General features: G+C 44.1%; 1 protein-coding gene across 2 annotated transcripts in view; it reads right to left on the reverse strand.

Moving 5' to 3' along the window:
* Positions 1–4,340: 4,340 nt before the first annotated feature.
* Positions 4,341–13,507, reverse strand: part of KLHL29 (kelch like family member 29) — a 388,615-nt gene continuing 379,448 nt past the window's right edge. For both annotated transcript variants that reach the window (XM_084202459.1, XM_084202460.1), the window contains one exon: positions 4,341–6,565. In XM_084202459.1, coding sequence (XP_084058585.1) covers positions 6,382–6,565 — 184 coding nt within the window. In that variant the 3' untranslated portion in view covers positions 4,341–6,381. The remainder of the gene's footprint in view (positions 6,566–13,507) is intronic.

Genomic DNA, 13,507 nt, shown 5'->3' on the forward strand with positions numbered 1-13,507 from the left:
TGACTTGTGATTTATGTCAACGTTTTCCTTCAAGAACTTTGGGAGAAGAGGATTCCCCCATTAGAAACACTCTGATAGTACCAAATTGAGAATTACTCCAGCAGATTGGATATTCCTCAATTAATCTGCCTTTTCTTAGCCCATTTAATATTTGCTGTCTGAATACTGTACCATGAGGAAGTTGAAGTGTTTTGTCACATGCTGTTGAAAATCTATTAGCTTATCAATCAAATGTGTAATCCTGTCAGAGAATGAGATCAGCTTTGTGTGATACAGCCAATTTTCTAGAAAATCATTGTATTTCTTCTTATCCATTTGATTCATGATCACTTTAGTTAGATATCATCTTTCCATTTTTACTTGGGCTTGATGTCAGGTGAATGCCCTGTAATTACCCAGTCATTTCACTTGCCCTTTGATAACTGTCACATTATTGGCACTCTCTGAAATACCCCCATGTTATTAAAAATGAATGTCAGCAGGGCAGACACTTCTGGGCTTTCTGGAGATGGTTGAGTGTTAGGTTACCTCTGGAATTAAAAACCCCTTATCCAGTTGGGAAAGTCTCATTCTCTGCAGATAGTGAGCAGTCTGGACATACTGATCTCCATAGGGGATGCCTCTTGCCAAGCAGTAAACAGAAATATGGGCCATTCCCCAGCTGCCACATTCCCACTCTTAATTTTCCCCAGAAAGGCTGTGTGTGGCTTTTTTATGATAGAATCAGAGCATGTTAGGGATTGGAAAGGACCTTAAAGATCATCTAGCCCCAGTCCCCTGCCATGGGCAGGGACACCTCCCACTACACCTTATCAAACCTGCCTTTGAACACTGCCAGAGTTGGGGCATCCTGTGCCAGTGTCTCACCACCCTCACAGGAAAGAATTTCCTCCTGATATCTAACCTAAATCTCCCTTCTTTCAACAGCTCCTGTCAAAGAGTGCCTCTCTGGATTCCCTTTAGGCCCCTTCAGTTACTGGAATGTTGCTAAGAGGTGTCCTTGTAACCTTCTCCAGGCTCAACAACCTCAGCTTTCTCAGCCTGAAATGTTCCAATTCATAAACAGGAAACTTACAGAAAAGCTGGGCCTAAATTGAAATGGGTAAAATTGAAATTGATGTAACAAATAATGGAGCACTGCATTCACTGGACATGAAAATACATAACTTACTGATCTCTTTTAATGGAAACAGCTACCAAAATTCCAGTGGGTTTGGCAGTTTAGGCTTGCTTTGTGAGAGCTGATTATTGTTTCTGTGGTCAAAGGACAGTGATTCTGGTGGAGCATCAGGCTTAGGATACTCTTAAGAGCATGCGGTCTGTCCCCTTCCCTGTTCAATTCCCTGATCCTTATTTGGATGCTGTCCACCAGCACAGGGACATTGCATTAGAAATTAGAGACTGCTGAAGTTCCCAAGATGTGAGAGGGATTGGCTCATTTTTATCTGTAAGACCTGTTTTTTATAAACAAGTATTGGTTTTAAAGAGGTGAGAAGCTGATGCTTCTGTAAAAAGCATCACAGGTGACCTTAGGTAGGTGTCTGCTCTTTAGCCACAAAAACGTAGGAAAAAGTCACTGAGGCTGGACAACAGCAAAGGTTTGATATTGTATTTTGCCAGTATGAATCTTGCTGTGTAAGATCTGGGGTATGTATGAACTCCAAAGGAAGAAAGAACACTGCTCAAAACCAACGGATTATGAAATTAAAAGCAGGAAGCCTTTCAAATCTTCATTGTACAGCCCACCACTAATGAAAAATGCAGCAGCAGATATAGCTTGATGGCACCACTGGAGCTTCCTTCTCCCAGGTAGTAACTGAGCCAAAACACTTAATTCTGTGTGTAAAGCTGCTGCAGACTGAAGTAGAATTTGTTTAGATAAAGGAAATTGGAATTTATTACTCCATAAGAAATCTGCTGGCTAAACAGGGCTTCCTGAAAGTAGTGTATGTTATCAAAAGAAAAAACACTGGTGACCAGCAAAGGGAGAGTTGTTTTTCATGGTAGTCTGCCACTCTGGTTTTTGTTTTCAGGTTTCCAGAGCTCGGCTGAGGAGCCCAAAATGTCAGCTCTTGCTCTCATGAATCCTAACCTCAGTGAGTGTTTAATCATGCCTCAAACAGCTTGGCTTTTTGGAGGAAAAACGGTGTTTCTGTTCTGCTATTGCTGTCCAGCTCAGTGTAATGAGTGATGGGAACACCGTGCCCAGGATGCATCCCTCTGCTTCCCTCCAGACCATTTTCTTTCTGGCCTTTCTGCAGTCTAAAGTTATTAACCCAGAACACTTGCTGATGATGGGAACTTAGTGCTGCCTTCCTGTATGTGCAGGCATCTCTACCTCAGCTGAAAGCATGCTTCAGCTCTTGTTTTTGAGCTGACTTAAAATGGGAAAGAACGCATTTAGGGGTGAGCTTAAGGGTCTCATCCAATTTTCTATTAGCATGACAAGTTAAAAATGTCCAAGTAGGTACAGAGTCAGTGTCTTCTTACAGACCTGCCACAGGTTGCAGCCTGCCAAGTCCTGACTGCATGTGCTGTGTGTAGTTTTATTTGATATTACATTACACTAGGTCACCTTTTTTCAGTGGGGGCAGAGCAGCAGTGTGGTGCTGAGACTCTGCCCTTGCATTGGAAACTGCAGAGAAAAGCTTTGAGATCCCTTCCCTTTTTTCCAGACAAATTCTTCACGAGAAGCCGGGACGGTGGTCGAGTACCTAAAGCCACGTGTGCCAGTTCCACCTCTGCTGATTAAACAGATTTGTGCTGGTGGAGCTGGGTGGGAGCAGCTGCTCTCCTGGCTAATCCCTGCAGCTGCAGAACGCGGGGCTCGGGCTGGCTCGGTTCATCTGCACCCCTCCAAGGGCAAGCTGGAGTGTACCCAGTGCTCTTAATTAGCTGCTGCAGTTACACTGTGCTAAGCTCAGCCTTAACACCTACCTGCAGTTAATTAAAAGATGGGGTTGCTGAGGTTTTATTAGTACAGTGTGTTTGCAGCTAGATGAAACAACAGGAGAAAGGGGGATGACTTGTGTAAATTGTCAGGGGTGGGTGATTACCTGAACGCAGTGAGCAGCCCCTTTGGAGATCACTGTCCTTCCCAGGTGGGCCAGGGGAGAGTCACACCAGCGAGACAAAGAGGCTGTTGAGCCAGCCTGTCCCCCTGAATTTCTTAAAGCTTTTAAGAAGAAAAATCTCTGAGCAGATATGTGCCTATGATTCATTTGGCATAAGCACTTAGCCAGCTTCCCAGAAGGGTACTGAAATAATTTCCACATACAAGTAAAGTAAATAGTCTGTGTCTTGTTCATCCTACCAAGTATTATTGACTAGTGCTGAGTAAGAGATCCGTGCAGAGCCTTGATGAAAGGTTGGCAACTCACCCCACTTGGTCTGGATTATTGCAGCATGGTTTTGTAGTATTGAATTGCAAGGCTTTTAGTAATCTTCACAGGCTGTTCAACCTCAGCCACTAAGCCTAAACTAAAATGTTTAAAAACTGTAGTTCACGCTCTTAAATACTCTGTAAGAACTGGAGACAATTTCAATAAATGTTAGGCTCTTTCTGTTAATGTGCAGAACAGAAATTACCTCCTCAGATCCGGCTGAAATGTTCCACTGTGGTGGTATTTGAGACTGGTTATATTTGGCTCATCTTTGTTCCAGATCCAGTTTTACAACTACCAGATGACACCCTAATGAAACATCAAAGAAGCCATGAACAGTTGCATGGAATTGCTCCCTGAACGATGTATCCAGTGAGGTACAGAGCTCCCACACTGGATATGAAGGAATTTTGACCATAGGGCAAATGCAGCTTTCATCTTTTAGACATTGCAGCAGCAGTGCAGCACAAATTTTTGCTTTCATTAAAAAAAAAAAAAAAAAATGTTTATCAGGGGTTTTCTTCAAGATCGTTTCCTAAACTATCTTGAGCCCTTCTGTTCTTTACTTATTAGTACATTTGGGAAAATAGATGAACAAAAAACAGTCCTTCTGAATAAAATCTAAAATCACTTCTAAGAGATTTTTTCTGAAATGAGAATGGACGCACTTTGGAAGCTTCTGAGTGTTTGAGTATTAATAATAAATTTTTGGATTTGCAAGAGAAACTAGATGGAATGTATACATTTTCATACCTGGCTGGGTTGAAACATGAAGTCCCCATTTGTGCAGTGTTTTTCCTTGATCAATCATGACAAAATTAATCCAATCTGGATGCTGAATCTAGATCTATAAATATATTTATTATAATATAACAAGAACTTAACAGTAAACATAAACTATATACAATACCATTACAGATAACCCTGTTTTTAATATTATTCACAGAAATAGCCAGTTTTGTTCCAGTGTGAGAAATGAAGAAATAAGCTAAATTGAAAATGTCGAATGTGTTTCAGTCTTGTTGACAGGTAGCACCTCCTTTGGAGGTAGACACACACCAACACTAAAATTAGTCCTGCCCCAGGCAGTTAGAAACTTGTGCTCCAATCTTTAGGTTCACACTTGCACCCTGTTTGACATAAATACTTTAAATGACATACTAGTATATAATTTTGTTGTGCTTATTATTTTTCTTTTCTTTAAAGAATAAATAGAACAACTGCATAACAAAGGCTGGAACCTCACTGTCAAAATGAGAGGCTTGAGTCACCCTACAGCTTGACTCAGCTGACTCGAGCACATTTTCTTTAAATACTGCAAGATACAAATGTCTTTGTTTTTTTTTTTTTTAAATTTTATTTTATAAATGGTTATTAATAAAATAAGATGATTAGCTAAACATCTGCATTGATTTCCCCAAAGCTGTAGGCAGACCTCCCTTCATATAAAAAGGCTATTGTATTTGGTATGAAATTCAACTAGATATTGAATGCAAGATCTCACCCACACCCTGTACAGGACTCTCCTTCTTGAATTACTGGTATGGCATTTGGGATTTGAGTCTGCAAAGGCAAGTATGGCAACTTTTTTCCCTCTACTTGGAAGGAAACCAGACAATCCTTAGCTTGGGGTTACTTTCTACTGCTGAATTTTAAGATTCTTTCCCCTGCCCCCTCTAAGTTACCCAGTCCATCTCCCATTTGTTCCTTTTATGTATAAATTTATAAAGAATTTCCACGTCACAATGCTCTCTGGATAGACAATATTTTAATATATATAAAAATATAACCCCTGTGCTGTGCATATACGTACAACTCTACATAGTAATAATTTGAAGTCTCTTACACTGGGCTTAAGTCTATGCATTTTTCTACCATGGGCTTTAAACTCAAGTGTTTAAAATCTGTAAATAAGAAGTATAAGGCTTCCACACCTAGGGAAGGAACTTGAAAAATAAAGTAAAATAAAAAACTTCTCAGCCTTTACATAAAAGGTAGTGGCGTGTATCCCGACGTAAGGAATTTTGGTTGACAGCCAAAACCGAGTGCGCAGCCACAGGAGGCATCTTCTGTGTTTGAGGAACACGTGGCAAGCCCACACTCTGCTGTGCATTCTGCTGTGATTTCAGCCAGAAGTGAAGAGTGGGTTTATCAGGAGAATGCCTCTGGAATCCAAACTGTTTCCATTTTGCACTGAGGGAATTCAGCACTGCCAAGTGTATCAGCAGAAACCCAGAGGAAAAGGTTTAGAAGCCTTCCGCCCCCCACCGTGGGCACAGCCACATGTGCTCACACGAAAATCACCAGGAGCAGAAACTCATCCAGCCCAACAGACCTTTTGTTTTTATCATTTTACATGGAATTTATTACCAGTGGCTATTCTTCTTCTCCCTAGTCCCCACCTCACCCTGCTTTTGGGCTCTTCTCTAGAGAACTGAAATATTTGTTTGATCTGATGGAAGACTGACATCAACATAAGCCATCTGTCACACAAAATTTCTCTCAGTCATTGGTATTGAAAAGCATGTATTAGAAACAAATGTAGGAATCAAAGTGGTAAGGACACTTTGACCTTTCAAATAGACTGATGCCTAAAGTGTAATAGTAAAACTAATCTGCATGGTTATTTCAAGAATCAAGCTTGAGCTCTAAAGTAAAATGCAGATTATTTTTTTCCTCTCTTCCCCAGCTTAAAAAATATGAGAAATTCTATTGCACCTGGGTTGACCAAAAGCCGATGTCCAGAACAAGTGCCACTATAACATCTAGTGACACCCTTGCATTATTAAGTTACAATATCTTACATAGCACGGAGCTCTCTGCTCCTTGTTCACCAAAAGGTGAGGATGATTTTTCTACATTCAATGTAGACACTATTCAAGACTTTAGAGCAATATGTTCACTGGCTGGCTTTGCTTCTTTTGTTCCTTAAGTAACAGTATTCTTCTTGCCTGCTTTCAGCAGGTACAAACAGTTCTCCATCCGACTCCTGGGAACATCAGCCGCTCTGAATGTACTTCTTGATTGCTACGCAGCCGTGTCGGAAAACAGGGCAGGGCATATTTGGTAGAAGTGTCCATGTGTTTGTTTTAGGGTCATAGGCTTCCATGTTTCCCAAGGCAGGTCCTTCACTGCTGACAATCCCACCAGTAGCATAGATTTTTCCATCCAGAACCACAGCACTGTGTTTTTCAAAAAAAGAAAAAGTTAGTTAGTTGTCTTACTGAGCAATTTTCTTTTTAGGCTTAAAACAAACCCAGTCTTTTATAACAAAGAGTAAACAATGAAGACACCTTTTGTTCTTATCTGTATAAAGCTGTGTGGGCATTTCTCTTCTCTCTCCCTTCCTCTCCCCCCCAAATTAATCCTTTTTGTGTTCCTGCCAGGTAGGTAACTGTTATCTCTAACATAAACAACAGAGAGAAGTCCAAGTAAGATCCTTCTCCAGCCCACACATGGGATCTGCAGCAAAAGCAGCAGGATGCTGTGTCCCTGTAATACTTTGCACATGCAAAACCAATCCAATTTGGGGTTCCCACCACCTCAGCCTGGAATAAGGTCTTTCTTCAAGTTACTTCTTTAATTGTTAATGGATGCTACAAAATGGGGGGTAAAAATCTTCAAGTGTGTTCTGTTTCTTCAGCCCCTTCCATGGTGGTGTCCTACAATGGGGTTCTGGAGATCCTGCTGATTTTGTCCTTGTGCACCCCAGAGCTGTCCACGGGAAAGTGAATTTGGGGCACACAGATCTGATGGCCGGGGCTGTGTGGCTGAGGGAATGACAGGGCAGCTCTTTGTTGGCATCTAAAGAAGACAAAAGACTTTCCTTACTGCTTTCCTAAAGTGAAAGTGTTGGACTTCAGATACCTCGTGTAAATCAGGAATAATGGGGCCGGGCTAATCCCATGGTCCATAGGCTCCTGGTAAGAGGGAAGATGCACAGGTGTGGAAGGTATTTGAAAGAAAAACTGTCCCTTGGTCTCATCTCTTCCTCTTCCTTCCACTTTGTGCCTTGGCCTCTTGAGCAGTGGTGCACACAGCAGGACACTGCTTTGGGCTGATGAAGATGGGGCTGGGCTGCCGAGTGTGCATTTGGGAATGGCAGAGGCAGCTGGGGGGGAAAAGCCAATGCACGGCCTGCCGCGTGCTCCGTGCTGCCTTTGCACTGCGTGGGGGGAACCCAAAACTGGGGCTTTTCATCTGCCAGGAAGCCCAAATTTGCCTTTCAGATTTAAAGATGTTAATTTGGAGGATTAGCAGTGGTTTTTCTGGCGGCTGGGTCCATTTGGAGAGCAGCTGGTGAATGATTGCATTGGGAAGGAAAAGGGGACTTGGAGTATGTACCTGGCAAAGGATAGCAGGGAGAACAGGAGGGGAAGATGAGAAACTAATTGCAACCAAAAAGGTGGCCTAGATCTAACAAGGTGGAAAAGTTTGGTGAACTTCTAGTCTTGGTAAAAACAAAGTAATTTTGTCTGGCTAATTTTGAAATACTGGGAAGAGGAAAGATAAAAAGTGATAAAGGCAAAAGCCAGAGAGCGCTGGAAGACACGGGATGAACTGAGACTAAAATGGCACCGACAATGCCACGTGCTTCTGAAGAATACAAGACTCTGATGTCCTTGTGGAGAAGCAGAGCCTGAGGTTAAAAATAAACTCACAATGACAACAGTGAGGACTCAAATAAGCCTAGTCCCTGGGTACCGCCAGGAAATAGGAAATAATGAGAATCTTGTCAAAATAACTGTTAATCTGAAAGGAGGAGGAAGGAGAGGGAGACTTGAAACATTTGATTAGAGCCTATCCACAAATCAGCAGGGCTGGATGATGCATAGCCCAGGCTCCTGAGGGAGTTTGCTAATGAACTTACTGAACCACGGGTAATTATTTTTCAAACGTCAGGGAGAAAGAGGGAAGAATAAGGACTTGAGTAAAGTAAGCGACATCCTGAAAGATGGCTTTGAAAGAGAAGGAGCTCACCTCCAAAGGAGCTAGAGCTGGTGGCAGAGAGGCACTGCCTGGCAGGAACTCCTGCCAAGGCTCAGTCCCTATGCCCAGGAGGAGGCAGAGGTGGCAGGACTGGCCAACCCAGTAAATCAGAGAAATGTGCAAATTAAACAACAGTTTTGGACTTAGGATATTTGCTGAGGGGTGGCAAGCCCACCTCTGGACAGGAAAAAGTTATTCTTTAGGCAGGCTGGGAATTTCAGCTTGCAAAATGTGGCCTGAGGAGGGGGAAGGATTGCCCCACCCCATGCTCCTGATGTGGTGGAGGGGCTGTTGAAACAAACAGAATGAGAACTGAGAGATGAGGCTCTTGGGCAGTGGTTGCTGGTTTTGTTTAACTTTTTTTTTTTTTCCTGGATTGTGAAGCTGAAGAAGATGGAAACTTATTTGTTTGGGATATGCTTTGGAATGTGGAAGAAGGTCTAATGTCAGAGATGGACTGTGGTACAAAGCAACTCTGCTGCTTTGGTTCTCTAGTGAAATGCTGATTGCTAATTAAAACAGTACTCCTACACAATGCTTGATGCAAAAAAGGGAATTAAAATTAAATGGGTTATCAGTTTTGTTGGGTTAAGTGGGAAAAATGAAACAAACTCCAAAAGATCCCCAAAAAAGATCTGTCTGAAGAACCTATCAATAACGGGCAATTAAAACAAGTATTAGTGTGGAGCACAGAGACTGGGGCTGGTTCCATCAGTGCTGATGATCAAGGTCTGCTCTCCATGAATGGCCTTAGTTTTGATTTCCTGGTGTAGACATGCTGGTGTAGATAGCAGCACCTCACACCAATATAGAGAGGATCTCAGTCCTCAGTCACACTGATGTACAAGGCTGGTCTACCCCTCACTGTCCACGAACTGATGAAATTCCTCTGCACGGAGTCATTACCAGAGGGAAAACTCTACAGATGACCATAGGAACAGGAGCCAAGCAGCCAGCAGCCCTTCCTTGCTGGCTCTGTGCTGCACAGCTGAAATCTGGCCCTACATGCTGGTGCTCCCTCAGGCATCTCACGTTAGGTCTCTAACCAGGGACATGGGTGCTTTACAAATTCTTGTGTCTCATCTGAGCCACCCACATCCCTTCTAGTGAAATCTTCTCTGTGGCATGTTTAGGAGGAGCTACTCTGAGCTAGAGCTGCTGCCACCACAGAGCTGAGCAGCCAAGAAAACCTTCTCAAAATGATCTGGGTCTGGGCTCCTCCCCAGCCCATGCCCTGGATTTGGGGTTACAGCGAGTGGGCAGGCGCTGCCCTTGTTCTCAGGAACCTGGGCTACAGCCCTTGGAACAATTCCTGCCCAGCTCAATCCTGTACCTTCCCATCATGGTGCTAATACAGTGGGGAAGAAATGGATGGTGAATTCCACCCTCTGGAAAACTGTATGAATTTTAAATGGTGATTAGAGCAACTTCTGCTCCCTGTGTATACAATTCCCATAGATAAGACTGGCATAATGCTTGTGAGTCATGCCTGAGGTTAAGCAGAGCACTGAGCTTCTCCTGCCATGAATAGTTCTGAGCACACAGTGGGTCCTCATGAACAGGGAACTTTGGAGACATTCAGCCATCTCTGGGGCTAAAGTGGCAGGTAGGTGCTTAAGATAATTAGGAATTTAATCCTAAATTGCTGCTACTTTGTAGTATTAGGACAATCACTGCTAAATTCTGGGATCTGAGAGAACAGAAAACTCAAGTGGGTTCTAAAACCTTAAGAAAAGTGAGTGGAAAGGAGTATGCTCATTGCTCTTTCTTCTTTACTGTGACAATATTTCGTTTCTCCCCTCCCCTCCATCCCATCAGCTGTAAAAACATCGTTACCAAGGCTGACATACAAAGAAAGAAATAATTACAATAATTAGGATGCGAGTTTATTGCTTGGTGCCATTAATCCAGAGAGATAAAATGATTACAGGCTGTCAGAGCCTGGGAAGGAAGGAAGGAAGGAAGGAAGGAAGGAAGGAAGCTCTGTGCCAGAGAGCCTTGCTGCAGGGACACAAACCCTGATGGCTTTGGGGCAGTGACTTCCCTGGCTGGGGAGCAGCCAGACCTCCACCTCTCCAGCAGAATGCCTGGGGAGAAGGTAGCAGGCATCCAAATCCAGATCACTTTAGCCACTCCTTCCAAAAAAATGAGTTACAGCAAATTATTACCATGCAGGCTAATGAATGACCCAGCTTTCTACTCTGCAGGTAATTACTGCTGTTCACTAGAGAGGCTTCTCCTGCCCTGTGACTGATTCTCCTGAGGTGCCTGGGCATTCCTCATTTCCCAAGCAATGCTCAGTGTCAGAGGATCATACTGTGACTGTCCCCTCACACTGACATGGCTCATCCATCTGCTGACCTCCATGAAGCTCTGGATCACACTCCCAGGAAAATCCCAATGAGGCTGAGGTGTGCCAAGGGCTGGTGGGGACCTGACTGGTGTGCTTGTGTAATCTAAACACTCTTTACATCTCTTCCCTGTCTATCCACCTCTCAGTCCTTGCCCAGGCCGATCAAGGGGCAGAGAAGGTCCCTCTCTGACAGCTCTCTTGACAGACAACTGAACCAAAAAATCCAAGAACAGCCCAGGCAGGAAGGGACCTTGAAAGATCATCTCCTCCAACCTTTGTGGGAAAGGGGCACCACATGAGATTATCTTGCAACCTGTCCAATCACATCCTGAAAACCTTTGGTGATGGGGACTCCACCGCATCCCTGGGGAGGTTGTTCCAGTGAATGACTGATCTCACTACAAGAAATTCTTGCATCATGATGAAGCCTCTCTTTGTGCAGCTTTTACCTCTTGCCCCATTGTCCTCTCCCCGTGGCTCCTTGTCAATAGAGAGCTTCCATCCTCCTTGTGGCTGCTCTTTTAGTGCTGCAATACTCTGTGAGGGTCCCCTGAGCCATCTCTTTCCAGGGAGAAAAGAGTTTCAGTCTTCCCTCATCGGGCAGGCTCTCTAGCCCTTTGAACATCTTCACAACCCTCCTCTGGACCCTCTCCAATCTATCTGTGTCTTTTTTGAACTGTGGGAACTGAAGTGCTGCTGGACAAGAGCTGAGTAGAGTGAGAAGATGGAAGTCTCCTGATGGGCAGTAAGATTTGGAAGGAGAGGATCATTGTGTTTTTTCTGTATGTTTGAGAGGTGAATGTCTGGGTGCTCTTGCTCCAGCACTTATCTCTCCCAATGCCATGCTGGACATATCATCAAGCAGTGGGACTACAAAAAATATTGCTTTTATTACTGCTTTAAAATTTCCTGCTCATTCCTAAATATCACATCAGCTTCATCAGGAACTGTTAACACATAGTTGTTAAAAATTCTGTCTTTTAACTCTCAGGGTTGCAAAAGATTTGAAATGGCTAAATTAATGTATTGTTTTGACTGCCTGCAGCTTAGTATCTACTGAGGCCTCAAACAACGTTCTTCTCCCTCCTCACTTCTGGCTATGCATGCAGAAGGACACATTTATTTCAAGCAGTTCCATGAACATTATTGAGTATTATCAGTTAGGTCAACACAGGATCTGCTTAAAAGAAGGAAAAAAAAAAAATCCCTGCATTTATTAGTGGATGAATTTCCTTCCTGACCTAAGATTTCAGGAGGGCTGTACTGGAGGTGGAACTGAATGATGCTGGACTTGATGATCCTTGTGCATGCCTTCCAACTGAGGATATTCTGTAATTCCAGGATGCTCATCAACTGGATGGAGCTGGTGTTGGGACCAGGGAAGCCTCCAGGGTCCCAGCCCCTGTAGGGTGTGGCTCTGGGCAGTGCCAGGCAGAGCTGCAAGTGCTCCTTAGGCTTTCTGTTAAACCTGGGACCTTTCTGAGACACCTGCACGGTGGTTTGAGGCACTGGAGCAAAAGGCATTGCTGGCCCTGTGTCTGTGGGTGGTGGCAGTCAGGGAGCCAAGGCACTGTCCCCTGCTTGGTGGCAGTGCTGACAGCCCCCAGTGCTGGCAGCCAGGTTGTTGTGTCGCAGAAGGCTGGAGCTCGGGTGGCCGTGTCACGCTGTGTCCATCTCTCTTTACAATGAGATGGATAAATGAGGGTCCAGATTAGTCATGGTCAATTAGGAGGATATCATGCCCCTTCCTGGAGCAGGATTATTAGTGTGGGTGTTCTGGCCGAGCTCCAGTTATATTCTCCCCTACTCCACAAGCACTTTCCCTTGCTAATGATCCAAAACCATCACGTGGCACCGTTACTTGTTGCTGAAAACCAGCAGTGTTTTACTCCACAGTCCACAGCACATCAGTAATGGCCTGGGTGCTCTGTCTATATCAGTTATGCTTTAATGCCCACCACAATCCTTCATGTCATCAGCTCCTACAGAAATTACTGCCTGGTAAGTTAGTCTGGTGCAGCAGGCTCTCACTGCTGTCTGTGGAGCAGAGCCCCACACCTATGTCTCCTTCCAGATAGGCTGGGAGGTTTTGGTTTTCCCTTCTGGACTACAAACACCTCCAGCTGCAAATGCTGCTGGCTGAGCACACCAACTTTCCTGCCTGTAGGTTCGGGAAGCCCATGGCCATTGAGGAAACCTGTTCCATAATAGTTGCATCTATCCAAACAAGCTGTGCTGCAATCCCTTCCAGTGCCTGGAATTACCATGAGCTTTGCAAGGCAGAAAGGAGCCAGCCTGGGGAGTCTGTAGCTGGTGCTGTAGGTCAGCAATGCCGGGCAGGTCATTACAGGAAGCACCATGCTTTGCTGCTCAGAAACAAGTCCTTACTTGAAAAGAAGAGGTGGGGGGTGTATGTATGTGTAAAATAATCCCCACACTGACCCTGGTTTTGTGCTGTTCAGCCTGAGTCAAAGTTTTATTAAAGATTTCCATTCAGCAGAACCATCTAATAAATCTTACTGGTTAGCAGTCAGAGGAGGAGGAAGAAAATGCTTTTCTGGTGTCTGTTGGGAATTGCTGGTACTAAATTAGCTTCTCTGGAATTATTGCTGGCACCACCATGCTGCCGCTGTTGCCCCGTGGAGGCTCTCTGTAGCACACGCCTGTTTGCACGCTGCCTGCATTCTAAGCAAGCAGAATATGGAATTTTTAATCATGCACAGGAATGCATTTGGTATTCTTTTCACTTGTGGAAAAATAAACCCTTGAAGGGCACTGCAGG

The sequence above is a fragment of the Fringilla coelebs genome (assembly GCF_963513975.1).
Source record: "Fringilla coelebs genome assembly, chromosome: 3".
Taxonomy (NCBI): Eukaryota; Metazoa; Chordata; class Aves; order Passeriformes; family Fringillidae; genus Fringilla; species Fringilla coelebs.